Raw genomic sequence first — 14,413 nt, forward strand, 5'->3', positions numbered from 1 at the left:
ATCACTAGCACTTCAACAAATATGCCCATTAGAAGTCTCAGTTTACATAGATATTGTTTTCTACAAGTTTCTTTAGAAGACTATGGTATATTCATTTCATATATATGATAATATGCCAAATCTATCTGAATTAATATGATTCTTAAAAACTGAAATTGGCCTCTATTTGGGAGTACACTTGCTATCATTTGAAAACCAGATAATATGGTGATATTTTTACTAAGATATTGATTCCTACTGAGTTCAGTTTTTGAATTTTGAGAAAGTAGATAAGACATGACCTCCAAAAGGAAAAGGGGTGAGGGGACAGGGAAAGAAATGGGGAAATACACACAAGGGCAATAAGTATTGAAGGTTGTTATAGTGTCTATGCTCAATTCAGTTTTGTAGTAATTTTGGATTCTTATATTAGAGTGACTTTTCTTTTATCTATACCCTTTGATGATTGTCTTCTACTAGCCTTTGGTTTACTGGTCACTGTTAGCTTTTAGTGATTTCAAAGGTATCAAATTGTAAGATGTTGCTTCAAAATCTCACATTTATTGACCATTGGACCTACACAGTAAATCTAGCATTTCTCCTTTAACTGGACTAAGGGACCAAACCTGAAATTTTTACACAGGAAAAACTCCCCCTCAGGGTTCATAGTCACTTTATCTACATAAGTCTCTTTGAAATTTGATCCACAGCATTAAAAATAAGTCCTAGTGCAGATTATTTATTTGGTTGAAGATATCTCCAATGCAAATAGAGTATATTTCATGTCTAATATCAGATTGTTTTATATCACTATTATGAATACCTATCGTGTTGATGTCAAATTATTTAAAACAGTGCAGTGGGGCAAGAAAGATCCATGGATGTTGCAAGCCAAGGAAATGAGCCCCAGTAGAGGTGTACCTTCTTAAGGGCAATTCTTTCATAATAGGAATTGCAACACAATATGATATTAGATTGAGATAGAAGGATAGATAGATGTATAAATTGAAAAAAGTGGACCTGTGATTTCATTGGTATAGACAACTTGGGATGAGGAAACTCCCTCTGCCAATGCAGACCTTTTTTTTTTTTTTTGTCTCAGCAATTTATAGTCTTAGAAATTTGCCTGGGGGACTGGGTGATTAAGCAACTTGCACAACCAGTATGTGTCAAAGACGAGACTTGAACCCAGATCTTCCTGACTCCAAGACCAGCCAGTGGATCCACTAGGCTACATCTGCATTCAAATTAACTTATAATTGCTATCATTTAGGGTGTTATATATTGATTTCTGAAAGCAATAGGAACAAAGGCTTGCATGAATATGAAAAAGATGACAGCTTTCGATTTCCTCTCCAGTTCTTCATTAGAAAATGTTTACAACAATATTAAAAAAAAAAAACCATGAACCAAGAGGGCTGGATTCTAAGTATCATAATTACTAAGTAACTTTGGACAAGTTATACATCCATAAAATGAGATGATCATACCTCTCACCTTTGGTTCACTTAGATATTATGAGGTTGGGTAATGCCTGAAATGCACTTCCAATTCCTTCAAGCTAAATGTGATTTTGTCAATATTCTCCTTTGTATTTAATAAGCTTGTTTTAGCCCATTAAAATTTCCTATTTCTACTACCAAATTCTCAAAACTCAGTACAATTGAAGAGGGCAGGGACATACAAAACTCTCCAGTAGAAACCTTTAGTATCACAGCATCACAAATGACAGTATTTCTCAAACCTAAGAGAATTCTAAATAGACTTGAGACATGCTAAACAAAGATATTTGATATACAAATTCAAAAACTACGTGTATGAAATCAGCAATAAAATTTGATCATACATAGATTGCAAAGTTTGGCATAACTCCTAATTCACCATAAACCCCATAGGTATTACTTAATCTTCTTCTTCCTTCTTTTAATGGAGTTAAATTTTTAGCTAATGGAGTTAATATTTAGTTAGTTCATGCTTTCGCATGTCATAGATATAACAATATTGATTTTCTTTTCCCTTGTCTGTCTTGTGACCTCACTAAAGTGCTAAACACCACAAGGGAAGAGTCTGAGGTAGGATTCAACACTAAGAAATAAGCAAAAATCCATGTCCCCACTGAAAGGGAAAAAATGATGTGTTAATGTCCCACTTTATGGAATTGATTTTTTTTTATCAGGGCAACATTATTTCTTAAAATCCATCATGAATCATATCTCAACCTGAATTTTAGAAAATTTTTGACTCTCTTCATTATATACAAATATAGTGTAGTTGTTTTGGTTTTGGTTTTGGTTTTTTTTGTGGGGCAATTGGGGTTAAGTGACTTGCCCAGGGTCACACAGCTAGTAAGTGTTAAGTGTCTGAGGCCAGATTTGAACTCAGGTACTCCTGAATCCAGGGCCGGTGCTCTATCCACTGCGCCACCTAGCTGCCCCATATAGTGTAGTTGTAGTAGTAGTAGTAGTAGTAGAAGAAGAAGAAAAAGAGTAGTAATATGCATTATTTCTTTTTTGCATGGTAATGACAGTTAAGTGATTTGCCCAGGGTCACGAAGCTAGTGCAATGAGCATTATGTAGCACTCAAGGCTTATAAAGTACTTTATAGGGGCAACTAGGTGGCAAAGTGGATAAAGCACGAGCCTTGGATTCGGGAGGACCCAAGCCTTAGAGACTTGACACCTACTAGCTGTGTGACCCTGGGCAAGTCACTTAACCCTTATTGCCCTGCAAAAAACAAAAATAAAAACAAAAACCAGAAAAAAAACCCCACCTATAAAGTACTTTACAAATATTATCTCATTTTATCCTCAGAACAGCCCTGGCAGACAGGTTATATTATTATCCCCATTCTACAGTTGAGGAAATTGAAGCAGAGGTTAAATGACATGCTCAGGATCACATAGCTAATAAGTGTTTCTAAACTCAGGTCTTGCTAACTCTAGGTCCAACATTCTATCCACTGTGCCACCTAGCCACAGTAGGTAAATTAATGCTTGTCCTCAACCAAATATAGTTTTCCATTTCCTTTTTAAAAAAAATCTATTCCAGAAACTATAGATTAAATCAAAATCAGTTGTTAATGTCCCAGTTCACTGGATAGTTCAGAAGTATTTGTCTCTTTTCACGATGACTCCATAAAGATTCTCCAATCTTTCAATGACAGAGAGAGGGTCTAGCCTTAGGCTGAACCTGATCATAAAAATCATAAAATGTCAATGCCGAAAGAGACCTGAAAGAGATGGGAATGGGAAATGACTTGCTCCAAGTCACATACTTAATCAATAGCAGGGCTGGAACTAAAATAAACCTAACATCTACCAATTTCAGGTCCAGGACTTTTTCAACTATAATGTGTTATCGTATGATAAAAGGAGGTAGAATGGATTCCCAAAGACACTAATGGAGCAGGAAGGACAGAATGGGCAGTGGATATGGAGTCTACTTTTGATTCCATTTTTTTTTTTTGCCTTAGAGAACTTTCATCTAAGATCTGCCTCCTATGCCATTGTACATGTTGTTAGTAGTTTCTACCAGTTAGGTAGAAACAAACTCGGCACCTATAGGAACATCGAGATGGACATTTATTGGACAAGCATCTGGATACCTGGCTGAATTTTTTACCCTTTTAAATACTGAACTTCATATGGACAAAGCTCAAGGAAAAGAAATTCATTTATTGACTTCACATTTTAATATGTGAATATATTTCCTAATATATGTTTTTCTATGTGACCAAATATACCCTTTTCTTTCTAAAAAGGAAAAATTATTTTGCTCATTCCCCTGCCCCAGTTACTAGCAGAGAAATAGCATATACTAGGGAAAAGAAAACCAGATCTATTATCAAAACACCTGGGTTCAAATACTATTTCTGCTATTTATCCACTGTATGTTCTTAGACAAGTTACTTAAACTTTCTAGGTCTCGATTTCCTTTTTATAAAAAATGAGGCAGAGTAGGACTAGATAATCTAGCTCCCTTGCAAATCTTATTCTCCTCAAAAGTAGTATTGGTAGAGAATGTGACTATTTCAGGTATAAACAACTTTTTTCACTCCAAGTGTCACTAACAGAATTAAACAAGGCAAGTAGGTGCCATTAGCAAGTCTGAGGAGACAATTTTAAAAAAAGAAAAAAACAGAAGGAAAAAGGAAAAATCAGTAAGAAATAAAGAAGGAAAGAGAGAGAAAATACATAGTAAAGAAGGAAGAGGTCACTAAAAGTTTCCTTAGTACCTTTAAGGGCAGTAGAAATGGCCTAGTCCATGTATTTCTTTCTTCTTTTAAAAAATCTATTAAATTTTTAGTTTATGAAATAAAATAAGCATTTCCATAATACAGCATAATTTTTATTAATTTTATTACTCATCTTTTTAAAGATGATTGCACATGAAGCTGAAAATCTATTACAGGCAATTTGCTGTTCCTTTTAAATATATAATAAAGTTACTGTGTAGATTTCTTTTTTTCTTAAGTTTTTCAAACCAAACTATACATTGTAACCTATACAATATCTGAGTTCTTTCCATTGCCACCACAGGACTCAGACTGGAGGCAGGAACTGGAGTTAGTAGTGGGAGGAATGTTAATCACTGAAAAGATGAAAAGTATCATCTTAGTGGAGAGAGGATACATTTATGGGTTTTAAGAAGCAAGGGTCTCTAGTAGCAAAAGTTCTGCAGACTAGTAAAAATTAGCAACAGAGTGAAGCCAGCCTCAACCAAAAGTAAGGAGAAACTAGTCTGGTCAATAAATGATACACTGGGCTTAACATCAGGAGACCTTAGTTCTAATCCCATCTCTACCAATTCAATTAACAACAACAATAACTAACATATATTTAGTGCTTTAAGTTTAACATTTAAGTGTGCCCCTAGGCAACTGTCTAAAATGATCAATTTCAGAGAAAGAACTGACCTGCATTGGTAAAAGGTGTTTACCTCATCCATTAGTATATTTCATATACTAAAGAAATCCTAGATATACTCCCTATCTCTTTATGGGTTACAAGGATTTTTACATGAATTATCTCATTTGATCCTCACAAGAATCCTCTGAAGTAGGTGCTATTATTATTGCCACTTTAGAGGTAAGCAAAGTTAACATGACTTGCTCTGGGTGACATAACTAGTAAGGATGTAAGGTCTTCCTGACATCAAATCCAGCCCCCTTTCCAGTGTCTAATAGGTTCAAGGCACTGTGCTAGTGACTAGGAGTACAAAACCTACAAACAACTGAAACTACCCCAAAGGAGCTTATGTTGATTGATCTGTCATTTAGTTGTTAGAAGAGAAGCTATATAAATATAAGGCATTAATGTTATCAGAAGGAAATGAAAGTTTATGAATTGAATCCTTCTTTTTATTTTAAGATCTAAACCACTTGAGCATTTTTGTTTTGTTCACTTGAAGAAATAAATTTTTCCAAATATCATGTTGGAATAAACTTTAAGTTTGCTCATTCTCTGGTGAAATGTGAAGAATTTCATGAAGGAAGTGAAAATGCAGACTAAGGTTTCATCAGAACATACACACAGATCACAGAAATGTTGCTTGTCAAAACCAAGCAAGATTATGGGACTGAGCAAACATTCCAGAAGCCTGTTTGCTAAATTGTGATGAATAACATATGGGATTTGTTGATATTCCTATTATGTGCTAGAAAAAAAATTTAATTCAATTCAGTTCAACACATATTTGTTGAGTGCCTACTATGCACCCATCACTGTTCTTTCTAGATGCTGTGGAAAATATGAGTTCTTGTCCTCAAGTAATTTGTATTTCAATTCATGAGACAAAACTAACATGAACAAACTATTATTGGAAAACAATAAATGACAGTTTATCAATAGAAATAAAAGAGACAGGAAGACCTGGGTTCAAATTATATATCTGTCACTTACTAACTGTATGACCCTGGGAAAATCACTGTACCTACATGTGCCTCAGACAGCTCTGGGTTCTTGAAAGGTAGCAGCAGCAAAGAAAACCCCATTACTTCTGAGGGACTGTCAGTTTCTATTTTAGATCTACTTTTCTCCTGGTTTACAGGGATTTTTACTAGTTACTGATGACATTTATCTACCCCCTCCAACATCTCCTGCATTTTCAGGATCCACCAGCTGTTGAGGACAGTCGTAAGAGTGGGGTCGAAGCATTCCTGGTGGATATTCCATCACCACTTACTGGGGATAGCAGAGTTGGTGGAAAAACTGAGGACATATAGCTCTTAGATTTCTAGCCTCCAGCTTACCTCTATCTAGTATCACATTTGGCAGCTCTGGGGCCCTCCTGCTATGGAATGATGCTGATATCTATGCTTTGGCTAAGTGGAATTTGCATTCTTAAGATGCATTCTCTAATGAAACCATATAAGTTATAAGCCATTTAAACAGCACAGTAAAAATGTAAGTTTTCTGTATTAGGGTAGCTGTACTCCTAAGCAAAAATAACCAGGAGATACCACCTCATGCATTATATATTATATCCAAAAAATGTCATTCATTTCTAAGTTTAAAATATTAGACAGATTTCTTCTAGAATATGTCTTGGGCTATATTTCAAACCAGGCATCTAACAAAAGATGTTATTGCCAATATAAATCATCCACCCTCTTATTAGTCTATGTAATTAGTTTTTCAAATGTAATTTAAGATACTTGTGCATTTTATTTTCATTTCAGAATTCTTTTCAAAGGAAGGAAAGGGGAGAGTAAACATTTCCATTTATGAATGGCACCCTAACCTAAGGTTTCACTAATTTGACATCTTAAAGCTCATCTAACCTGCTGAAATGTTTACAAAAATTGCACATGCACCATCAGCTAAATCAAATATGTTTTGTTGTTTTTTAATCTAGTATTAAACTAATGTCTTCTGGGTTTTTTTAACCATATGGAAAACATTAGCAGTACTAGTGAATAAACAAATCCAAGCTCCCAGAGGTCATTTTTAACCACAGTTAACAATCTGGTTTCCACTGATTGAAAATATGCAGAAAAACAGGAGTCCAGCAAAACATATACATATATAGCAGAAGAAGCTTGTTTAGATTTATTTATCAAAAGTTTAACCATTTTTAAAAATCCCCTTATAACAGAAACATCTGAATCTCCCAAGCACTGTAATGGCAGATTTTACCCAGAAGGAGCAGAGACATATTAACATGAAATAGACACTGATGCAAAATAAAGCTTTCATGAAGCTGTATCATGAAAAACAGAAATTAGTATTATCAGTGCATTTGCTTCAGTTTCCATTTGCCAGTTAAGTAGTCAGTTGTATTCATATCCACATAGAGCACTAGGTATGAATAGGAAAGGAAATGGCTTTTCTGAAAACATTCTATTTAAATTCTCAAATTTAATTCTTTTATTGAAGTGTACTACTTTAAGAGAAATGGCACACATAATACATAGCCTATGACTGATTGGGATATTCATTCTAATAATAAGAGCTTACATTTCTATGGTACTTTAAGGAATTATAAGGATGTGTATACCACATCTCATTTGATAGTGCAAATAGAAGTAGGTGACTCAAGCGTAGTTTTCAAAGAATAAACTTCCTCATTAAAATTAAGTAAAATGAAAACTAGCACTTAAATTACAGAGCTAGCTAGCTACAGTCATCCAAGTTCACAACTTCCAAATCATCTTTTACTCTTCCTTCTTTCTCACTACAGCACCAAGTCCATGTCCGTCAACTGTACTTCCAAAGTACCTCTTAAATAAAAATCCTTCAGGGGCAGCTAGGTGGCAAAGTGGATAGAGCACCAGCCCTGGAGTCAGGAGTACCTGAGTTCAAATCTGGCCTCAGACATTTAACACTTACTAGCTGTGTGACCCTGGGCAAGTCACTTAACCCCAATTGCCTCACTAAAAACAAACAAACAAACAAACAAATAAATAAATATAAAAATCCTTCTTCCCCATCAGGCCCTCATCACATCTTTCTTGGATTTTTGCCATCCATCCCACATACAACCTGACCTTGCAATGTCCATCAAAAGCCTTCAATACTCCTGATCAAATCTTGGTTAAAATACAAATTGTTTAACCTCACATTTAAATGCATCCACAATTGGGGTCCCACTTAGTCTTACCAGACATTTAATAGTTTTCCCCTTATGAATCTCTAGCCAAACTCTCCTACCCTCATATCTTTCTTTACACAGGCTCTCCTCCATATTGCATATTAGGTCAAACAATTGATGTTGGTTTTGCTGGACCTTTTTTTCCCCTTTCTATAAAATTTTGGTAAAAGGGGAGACTTTCGGGGGACGGGGCAGAAAAAGACTTCCTCCCCTGCCTTATCTTTTAACTTTCTTCAAAGCTCAGTTCCCCTGCTGTCTTAAATAAAGGTTTACCAGCTTCCCCAAGTTGTTAGTTCTCTCTCCTCAAATTACTTTATATCTGTATCATTCTAGTAGAATGTAAGTTCTTTGAGTGCAGAGATGATTTCATTTTTGTCTTTGTATTTCCAACTATGCCTAGCACAGTGTCTGTGACATATTGGTCACTTTATAAAGATTTATTGGATTGGATTGAATATTGGATGATAAGTGTACTGGAGAGTTCTGAGGGAAAAAGTGTGACCAGTCCAGAAATGGGAAAAACTTCCTAGAGAAGATAGTATCTGAGATGAATCATAAAGCATAAGTAAGAATTTGATAGGCAAAGAAAAAGAGGGAAGACATTCTAGTGATAGGGATATGAGCAAAGGCCTGGTATGAGATACTACATGAATAAAGGCTTGTGGGTGGGAAGGCACCAGTTTTTCTGAAGCATAAAGTCCATGTCACAGAAAACTTGGATAAGACTGGAAAGGTAGGGTGATGCCATATTGTAAAGGGGGTTGTGTGTGTATGTGTGGGTTTTTTAAGGCGAAAGAGTTTGAATTTTGTTCATGACTCAATGGGAAGCCACTGGAACAGAGTTGTTTTGGTGTTTTGGGTTTTTTGGGTTTTTTTTTTTTTGCTTGTTTGTTTATTGGAGCCTTTTGTTTATACATCACTATGATGCTTACCACCAGTGTGACCTTGGGCCAGTCACTTAACCAACTTAGCTTTCATATGTAAAATGTGGGGATTAGGCCAAATGGCTCTGAGGTCCCTTCTAGCTCTTGATCTGTCATCCTATAATTCTATAATCCTATGTTCCTCTCTTCATAACTCAACAGCCTTCACTCATACCAAAGATTTTTTAAAGTTAAGCAAACCCAAATTTTTCCATGTTTGACAGTGTCTGCAAAATTCTACACTTGTCACCCCCCACCTCTCCAATGAAAAGAAGAAGGAGATATATTTTCTCAACTCTTCTCCAAGCCAAGCTTGTTCATTAAAATTACACCAAGTTTCATTTGATTTTATTGTTCTTTCCATTTGCATTTTTGCATTATGTCTACTATTTTCCTGGTTTATCACTGAAGATTTTGATCAAAGGAATGAAAATAGCTAGAGCTATACGTAGAGTAGATAAGTGAGTGTTGGATAAAGAGAAATCAAAAGAATGGAAAGGGAAAAGAATGGAGAGGAGGACAGGGGAGGAAAAGAGGACAGGAGAGGAGAAGAGAGAGAGGACAGGAGAGGAGAACTACAATCAGAGTAGGGACCAATACCAACTTGTTGACCACAGGAATAAAAAGGAGTTATTCTGGGGATATAATTGATTACATATGAGTGGGTAGAGAGAGGAAAGAGTTAAAGATAACAAAGCTATGAGCATGGAAGGTAGAATAATGGTCACAGATTACATTAGTGAAGTCAGAAGGAGCCACGGGTTTAGGGGGGAAATCATAAGCTTAGCTTGGGACATGCTAAGTTTAAGAAGGCCATGGTATAGTGTGAGTTCCCAGAGTCAGGGAACCTAAGTTCAAGTTGCACCTCTGATACTACATCTGTGGCCCTAGGCATGTAACCTAATTTCTCTGGGCCTCAGTTTCCTTATCAATAAAATGAGGGTGTTGGACCAGATGACCTCTGAGATATAGAACTATGATCCTCTAATCCAGAAGTTCTTCATCCTTTTTGTTTTGTTTTGTTTTTTGGCGGGGCAATGAGGGCTAAGTGACTTGCCCAGGGTCACACAACTAGTTAAGTGTCAAGTGTGTGAGGCCGGATTTGAACTCAGGTCCTCCTGAATCCAGGGCTGGTACTTTATCCACTGTGCCACCTAGCTGCCCCCTCTTTAGCTTTTTTTGTATCATGGACCCCCATCTGGCAGTCTGGTAAAGCCTATGAAACCCTTCTCAGAATAAGGTTTTTAAATACATAAAATAAAATACATAGGATTACAAAGAAAACCAATTCTTCTGACATAGATATATATATAGATATATATATAGATATATTTTTTTAAGTTCACAGACTCTAGGTTAAGAACCCCTGCTCTAGTCAGATATATAAATCTAGAATTCACAGAAAGATTATGGCTGGAATTGTAGATTCAGAATACATCTACGTAGAGTTAACATTTAAAAGAATGGGAGTCAACAAGATTGTAACCAGATAATGTTGAGAGAGAAGAGATACTTTAAGTTCTTATGATTATATAGCTAGATTTATATAACCCTCAAACATACGGATGAAAATGGAAAATTCAATCAGCTATGTGAAAGAAAACTGAAAAGTTGAATTATCTAGTTATATGAATAATAGAATTTTTCAGCTTTCAATAGATGTTCTGAGTTATGTTGATGAAGTTTATGACTAAAGATCAATACTTTTCCATGGCTGTTATCCATCCTCTTATTCAGTATGTAATCAGGAAGATAAGTACAAGTATAATCTGGCCTTTGTCTATATAATACAATGTTTTTGTTTTAAGGATTTTGGTTTTTTGGTCAAAGATAAATGATTACATGGTTATGGGGCAAACAGGTGAAATGTACTTAGCAATAAATACCATATGATGATTTAATCAGGTTGGTTTTGGTGTTGTGTTTTGTTTTATAACAAATTATCACTTGGGGAAAACTTCCACCTTTAAAAATTCTTTCCCATTCACATCTCAAGTCTCTGCTCTTACTATTTTTCTCAATGCTCAAGATTTGGATAGACCAAAAGGAAAAGGAAACTTGCCCATTGAGCTCTTTCTTTGTCATTTCTACGGTTTCAGAATCTACTTTTTCTGTAAGGGTTAGTACTCCTATATTAATAGAAAAATGAGAATATAAAGGTAAAGCACATTAGAAACCTTAAGGTGTTGTACATGTCAGTTGTTGTTTCTGTTATGGGCACAGGCATGCATAAAGTATGGACTAATGTTCCTGCACATACACACTCAGTCCCGACTCTGTATACCCATAGATCTGGATGAAGGATTTTGACTATTTCTGCCAAGAGGGATTTTTTAATTTTTAAAAATCAAATCAAAAAGAATTTTTTAAAAATTTTTCAAGTCAAGACCTGGTTTTACCCCACTTCTGACCCTAGTTTTAACCAGATGAAAATATAACTAAGTTGTTTTACTAAGTCCATGAATAAAGAGTAAAGACAAGAATTTCACATCACTAAACTGTTATTGGGAAGCTAAAGTCTGCCCTCATTTTCTTCTTATTCCTAATGGTTTCAAATGAAAAAATTGTACAGGTAAATGAGGGCAACATTTGACCCTGAGTATTTCTAATCAAACAATGTTAAATAAGCCTTTTAAAAAGATTTTTCAAAGAAAATGAAAAGCAACACTATCAGAAAATAATTTGTTTTCAATAATATTTTTCTTCCTTCTATTAAGGCGAACACATACAAGAAACCAATTCACCACATTCACTCAAAAAGGATGTAGAGAATATGGGAAAAGGTAAAAAAAAAAGTTTTAATTCCATAAAACTTCACAGTTTTAAAAGACTGTAGAGATAATAGGAGGATATTTTTGTTCTGCACCATATTTTAAACTTGACAAGCAACATATGAATAATATATGGACCATTGGGTGGATATAATTGAGATTAATGCATACATATCAATCAATACATGACACTGTAATATAATACTTTAAAATAATACATTACATTGATTTATATTCATGGATTTCTGCACAAAATCCATCCTATGTCTATGCAACACTTTTTAAACTGGTAAAATATTTTGTCTTATAATAATAAATTGCCATATAGAACAGTTCTCAGGAGGGTTATTTGTAAAGATTAGTAAAATGACTCTTCTTTTTTCTTTATTAGAAGAACTTCAGAAGGTTTTGTTTGAACAAATAGACTTACGGAGGCGACTAGAACAAGAATTCCAAGTGTTAAAAGGAAATGCATCTTTTCCAGTGTTCAGTAAGAAATCATTTTTTATTTCATTGTTTTCAAGATATTTCCTAATATTCCATCAGTAAGGTTTCTGTAGAGGCTGCATGGCCAAAGGGAAAGCATTCTGGATTTGAGGTCAGAGGGCTTGGGTCCAAATCCTAGTTCCACCTTCAGCTTGAAGTACTAGCTTGGAGTACTACCTTGGAGTACTACAAGTGTTCTGATTAGATAGACCTGCCTCCCTCACAAGGATGATGTAGCACATATTTATATTTTAACTTGTAGTCATTTGAAATTAAATCGATTTGTGTCATTCTGGGGTATTGTGTTTTTTTTTTTTAGAATCCTATGATCCACCGTCTTCCCACCTCCATTACAGACTTTGGTCATTGTGGAGTGTCACAAAGCTACCCTTGGTAATCCCTTACAAGCTAAGCAGTGACTTGACACCCAGAAAAGAGCTTTTTTTTTTTTTTCAATAGTCGTGGCTCCAACTATAAAGGTCCTAGACCACCTTGAGTGTCATTTTCTTTTTATTTTTTTTAACAAAAGTATTTTATTATTTTCAAGTTACATGTAGAGATAGTTTTCAACATTTGTTTTTATAAGATTTCCAATTTCAAATATTTTTCCCTCCCTCCTGCCCCTCCCCTAGACAGCAGGTAATCTGATATAGGTTTATATGTATGTATGTGTATATATGTATATAATAACATTAAACATATTTCTGAATTACTCATGTTATAAGAGAAGAATCAGAGCAAAAATGAAAAACCTCAAAAAAGAAAAACAACAGCACCAAAAACAAAAGAAATAGTATGGTTCAATCAGCATCCATATTCCACAGTTCTTTCTTTTCCTGGATTTGGAAAGCCTTTTCTATCATGAGTCCTTTGGAACTTTCTTGTACCATTGTATTGTTGAGAAGAATCTAGTCTATCACAGTTGATCAACACATAATGTTGATGATACTGTGTACAATGTTCTTCTGGTTCTGCTCATCTCTTGAGTGTCATTTTCAATGCAACTAAAGACTTGCCTCAGTCTTGAATTACACCAGTAATTTCACCATAACTGAATAATGTAGTAACCACTGAGCTCTAATAGATACTGAGCAAAAAGGAGACACAAAATAACTTAATGGTGAAGAAAAAACAGGATAGGGAAGAAAAGTTGATAGAGGTTCCTTAGGCCATCATTTCCCTTTTTTGGCCCTGGGAGGAGAAATGTGGTTTGGAAATTCCAATGGCTAGGCATTAGAGGAAGATTGGTGGAGCTCAAGAATCAGGCAGAGTATATAGTAATGTAGATAGATTGATCAACAGAAAGGAAATTGGGATAACCAGTAGCTCTTAATGGTGAATGGCACTGAATACATCTGTCATCTAAGAACAAATAAAAATCAGTAAGTTATCCCTGGAAGAGGAGAAGTTGACATCACAGTTGTCAAAACGACTTAATCTCATGTTTCTCTTTTGGACCCCTACATACAATGTGGTCAATGTCTTTTGATCCCTCACATATGTCTACCCATTTCCCCATGACATCAATATTGGCACAACTTATTGCATTTGGTTAAAAAAAAAGACGCTGCTTATTTTTGAGTAATTAAACAAAATGTAACTTTCACAAATGTATCCTTATTAACTCAAACAATGCAAAGTGTTTGCAAGATAATATTGTTTTAAAAAAAGAAATTGCATAGCAACACTTGCCAGTTTCAATTCAAGCCCATCATTTATCCTTTTGCTCTGCACTAAAATGAATACTCCGTCATTGCCATGTATATAAACACTCCAATTAAACCACATAAAATACACTCTTTTTTCAACTGCATCATATTCCACTGACCAAGGAAGTGGCATATATGTACCCAAGCTTGAATTATATGTGGTTTAGACACACCACAAAAGAGCAGTCAATTTTACCCCTGATTAAAATAGCAAATATGTATTATGTGCTCTTTAACAGAAGGTGAGGGGCCATAAGGCTGGCTGACAGATTTAGATTTACTCAAATGAAATAGCATAAGGGGAAAACCAAACTGAGTAAAAATAAAGAAAGAAATAGCCCATCCGGGAAGCAAGGAAGCAGAAAAGAATCCCCATGAGAGGTTTTAGTAGGAGGTGGCATTCCAGGAATAACAGTATGAGCGAAGGTTTAATGAACAGTGGACATAGAATCAA

The 14,413-nt window shown here is 35.1% G+C and overlaps 1 protein-coding gene across 3 annotated transcripts in view; it reads left to right on the forward strand.

Moving 5' to 3' along the window:
- The window catches only part of SKOR2 (SKI family transcriptional corepressor 2), a 72,271-nt gene that overhangs the window by 20,012 nt on the left and 37,846 nt on the right, over positions 1-14,413 (forward strand). For all 3 annotated transcript variants that reach the window (XM_043976456.1, XM_043976454.1, XM_043976455.1), the window contains exons 5-6: positions 11,711-11,776; positions 12,156-12,254. In XM_043976456.1, coding sequence (XP_043832391.1) covers positions 11,711-11,776; positions 12,156-12,254 — 165 coding nt within the window. The remainder of the gene's footprint in view (positions 1-11,710; positions 11,777-12,155; positions 12,255-14,413) is intronic.

This window comes from Dromiciops gliroides, chromosome 1 (assembly GCF_019393635.1).
Source record: "Dromiciops gliroides isolate mDroGli1 chromosome 1, mDroGli1.pri, whole genome shotgun sequence".
In the NCBI taxonomy this organism is placed as follows: Eukaryota; Metazoa; Chordata; class Mammalia; order Microbiotheria; family Microbiotheriidae; genus Dromiciops; species Dromiciops gliroides.